This window comes from Vigna unguiculata, chromosome 6 (genome assembly GCF_037176805.1).
Source record: "Vigna unguiculata cultivar grain cowpea cultivar isolate G323 ecotype 2 chromosome 6, ASM3717680v1, whole genome shotgun sequence".
Lineage (NCBI taxonomy): Eukaryota > Viridiplantae > Streptophyta > Magnoliopsida > Fabales > Fabaceae > Vigna > Vigna unguiculata.
Genome location: NC_140797.1, coordinates 36939659 through 36944285, shown reverse-complemented (window position 1 = coordinate 36944285; position 4627 = coordinate 36939659). Strand labels below are relative to the sequence as shown.

At 32.3% G+C, this 4627-nt stretch overlaps 1 protein-coding gene across 1 annotated transcript; it reads right to left on the bottom strand.

Annotated features, from left to right (window-relative positions):
• Positions 1–2771: 2771 nt before the first annotated feature.
• On the bottom strand, positions 2772–4092 carry LOC114187585 (transcription repressor OFP4-like). The gene has a single exon (XM_028075865.2). The coding sequence runs from the start codon at positions 3983–3985 to the stop codon at positions 2828–2830; it is 1158 nt and encodes a 385-aa protein (XP_027931666.1). The 5' UTR covers positions 3986–4092; the 3' UTR covers positions 2772–2827.
• Between the last annotated feature and the right edge of the window lie 535 nt (positions 4093–4627).

The following is a 4627-nucleotide window of genomic DNA, read 5'->3' as shown; positions in this document are numbered from 1 at the left end:
CATGTGCAAACATAAGACATAATTACTCTCAAATAAGGTGCTAATTACATGACATGATTGTGTAATTAACTTATTTGCCTAATTACTAATTTCACATGTAAACTTTACTCAGAGTATGATTGAATCTTAAACAGTATACAATTAGTTATTTATTGACTTTAGTGTATGATTGAATCTTAACCAATATACGAATAGCTATTTATAGACTTTAGATTACAATGCAACTCATTTTCACCTATCAAAACACCAGGAAACAATTTGCCACTACTATTTCATAGGAAGGAAACTTAGTCTTTTTTTTTTTTTTTAATTTTCATTTAAACATGTTTAATAAACATTTGATAACATTTATTATTATAAATTTTTTATTAATAGGCATTAAAATTATATTTTATTCTTACTGTACTCTCTGTTTTAAAAAGAGAGTATAAATGAAGTAATAAAAGAAAGGAAAAAAATATTAATAATAAAGATATGTCAATTGAAAATTGAAAAAAAAGGTATCCTAATAATGTTCTGTCAACAAAATGTAATAGGGATTATGTGTTTAATACTTATCAAAACAGATAAAAGACAATTTTTTAATGGAAAACATTATAAAAAATGAAGATAAATGAAAAAAATACAAATTTAAAGTTAGTTTTAAAAAAAGAATATCAATTTTCTGAAATTAACTTTATCTTCAATATAAATTAATTTTAACAACTAAATTGTTTTTGTTTTTTATTATTTTTTTTCTACTTAATCATTTGTAAATAGCTTTATTATGTAGAATACTGTTTGGTTAAAGAAGAAGCAAGTATTAAGCTATTTTCAAAGACAACAACACCATAAAGCATATCAATTCATCATTTGGTAACTCAATCCAAGAAATAGCATAAAACTTTGATCCTTTTGATCTACTCCAAGAATTCACTAATAGTAAAATGAGATTTATAACAAGGGACCCATTTTCACTAGTGAATCCTTATAATGAAAGGTGTGGAATGCCTCATTTGCTACATGCAACAACATACTATTTAGGCTATAATTGATATTCATGTTAAACTAAAATTATGACACACAAATCCCTTGTTGATGAAGTTTAATAATTTGAGTTGAATGTGTGTTGAAGACATGTTGGAGTAGGCTAGGAAGTGAACAAAATTTGTATTTGAGGTTGGGGTTGAATGCAACTTTTTCTATGTTGACTAGTCATGAACTTGTCCCACAACATTAAAATTCGAGGCCATCTAAAATCCAAACTTTCTGTCTCTACTGGATTTTTGAAAGAAACATGACCTCAAACATTAGGGTGTGTGTAAAGAGACTGATCAACTTTTAGCAAAGAAAAGTAAATTAAAGACAGTGATGAAATGTGCAATTATGGCACATTTTTCACCTTATAACATACTGTCTAGTTGGCTAAGTGGACTTTTTTGCTCACTCTAATGTGGTCCTCCCACACCTTTGATTATTATTTCTACTACAGCCTGTGTTCTCATCATTTTTGTGGTCCTCATCATCTTCTGCATTAACTTTTCTTCCTTTTTTTTTACAGTTTTTACATGTTTGATTCTTCTCCATTGGCTCTGATTTTCATGACAAACATTATCAGTAGTACTAATGCAAAACGTAATTCATAATATGATTATGCTTCTGTCATTGAAACAGTTGAAAAAGTTTTATCTAAACTACACTTTTTCTTATCCTAAGTGTCGGCATGTGTGTATATAAGAACAACATCCTTCATGTGTCAATGTTACATATGGATATCAAAGGAGTGTCGGTGTTGGAAACGAATACTTCAGCGGTTCATAAGACAGTGTTTCACCGCTGTAAATATTGGTTCTGAAGTTCTTTAAGATTGTTTGTGATTCATTTAGTTAGTGAATGAGACTTCTATCGTGTATAAAGTAACTAATAATTGTTATTGTTTTCATGTATAAAGTCATTATCCATCAATACGTGACAGATGAATAGTAGATTCATAGATAAATGTAAATGCAGCAGATTCATCTTTATTCTCTGTTCCCCACCACAAACAATGTCATCAACATGTTATCTTCTTGCCCACATATTTATTCCAACTATTTCACAATATAGTTAAGCCTATGCAGTCCAAAAATTGAACCACGAGATGAAGAAATTTACAATATAGTGTTCTGTCAGACCAAACAGAAAGAGGAGCTAAAGAATTTGTAATGAATTAATGGGACCGATTCAGTTCTCCCAATATGGTAAAAGTTTTGATCAGTTACTTTTTTTTAGGAACTACCTATACTTGCACATGTATTTGTGGTAAATATTTGAGTCTACTAGGGTGGACTAGAAGAGAGTTATGGCTACTGGTACCAAACTACCAATCTAGCATAGTGTTTTTAGTTGGCCAAGGGCTAGTAATGATGTACTATTCAAAGTTTCATACCTTTGAGGATGGCTAGTAAGTTACTATAAAAGAAGCAATATGTTTGATGTTTTTTTTCTGGTGTTGCGTTCTTACAGCAACACTGGTAATAAATCTCATCATTTGATACCAAACATTCACAAATCTCTAGTTAAGTATATTGATTTATTTATTTTTGTTAGCAGATTGTTGCTCGGTAGAGAATGGATCACATCACATACTGGTGCTTTTATGATGCTATCAATCACAATTCATCCATAAACTAGTTCTGAATTGAGCTGATATAGCTCACTCTTGAACTCAGATTCCTTTGGCAACTACTTTATTTTTTTTAATTTGTGAAAGATTGTTACAGCATTATATGAGAGTTGAGAACAAAAGTTGGTCCAGAGAAGTGTTACTTACAAGACTATACACATGCATTGGATAATTCTAAAATCTTTACATTCCAAGTAGAGCCATGTCATACCAAATTTGCTCAAATGCTTTGACAATGAGATCATGGTATTCCCTTGAATTCAGTGAAAGATAGCATGCAAGCAAGTTCTCCAAATCTTTTGATGCTCGGATATTGTTCTCCACTATCATCTCCACCATCGATTCCCTGAAGTCTCTTTGTGGATCAAGTGAGGACTTAACAACTGCAAATCCCTCTGGAAATCCTGTATCCACTGAGGTCTTACCTGCTTTGGATGAAACACTCCTTCTTGCATAGGCTTGAACTTTCTTGCTTGCCAGTTTTGGAGAATTGACTCTAAGTCTTATACCAGTAGAACTAGCAGAGGAAATTCTAGATACTGGACTGGTTTTTCTGTCTCTCTTACTTCTACTGCTTTCCTCTTTGCTAACTTTAACAGCTTGAGATTGATGAGAATTTACCTCATCAAATTTAGCTGATCTTCTCAGCTCAATGGCTTCAATGACCTTATCATCAAACTTCACTGGCTTTGTCAATATCGGAGGAAGGCCTAATTGTGAAATTGTGTCAAACCCATCAAGGTTTTCAGAATTTGCAGTGAATGGTTCATTTTTCATGTCAATGATGATGTCATTGGTGGAAGAGCTGACTCTGCAACTGCATTCAGAGGCTACTCCATTAAGCAGGTCAGGAATAGTGAACTTGTCACACTCAGACTCAGATGAAACATATTCATGGAAGTTTGATTCATAAGAAGTATCAGAGGAGGAGAGATAGTAGTCAGAAGAAGACTGAGGTGGATTTGGCTTAATCCAATTTGTGGAACGAGAACTAAAACTAAAACTTTCTATGACTGGTGAAGAGACAACTGTGGGAGAAGGCTTGTAAATGGTTTTTCTCTTGGTTCTTCTTTTAGATGATCTTCTTGGTGAATCAATGAATATGTTGTCTGAGTGCTTAGTGTAAATAGGAGAGTTGTATAACTTACCAGCTATGTTTGGTTCAATGGAGAAACAATGAGAGTATCTTGGTTGTTGTGACCTTTGGGAGGTTGTTGGTGAGGTAACTTTGTTCTTCATAACATGAGTGCCATTTTTCTTCCTTGATTTGCTCATATCTTTGAGCTTATAGAACCATGCATTTGGCATCATATCAGACAATCTGAACCTGTTATTACCCATCAAGGATATGCAACAACAACCCTTCTCTCTTCTCTCTTACTCTCTCAGTGTTTCTTTAAACCTCAGAATTGTTTAACTTGATGAGAAATGAAAGAGTAGAGAAGCAGAAAACATGGTTTATAATAGGAAAAAAAATAAAGTTGGTGGTACAGTGTGCATAAGAAAAGTTCCAAAATAAAAGCAAGGGGACCAGGTATGTCCACCGAGTTACTTTTTCTCATCATTTCTTCCAGCAAACATGCACAGTCTGTAGATTACAACACCATTTAGCTTTTGCTTTTTTTTTTTTCTTTCTTCGTATCTACTAAACGTTCATCTCAGTTACAAAATCCATGGTAAAACAAGTAGATTCTGCCCACAACAAACCTTTCCTAAACTTTATTCGTTTTATGCAAAGGTGATGCCAAAAGATATTTGGAATCTTAAATTCTGCATAGAAATTTACAAAAGGATAAAAAAGAAAACAGCTCATTGTTTAAGAATTAATCATCAATCTAACAGCTCATTTCTGAATGGATTTCACTTATCATGAAGAAATCAATGCAGCTTAAGTTGGAAATCCAAGTGTAAATATAAGTCTCATATTAAGTAAAATTCAAAAAGTTAAACACTATTTAAACATGATACTTATATTCATGTTAT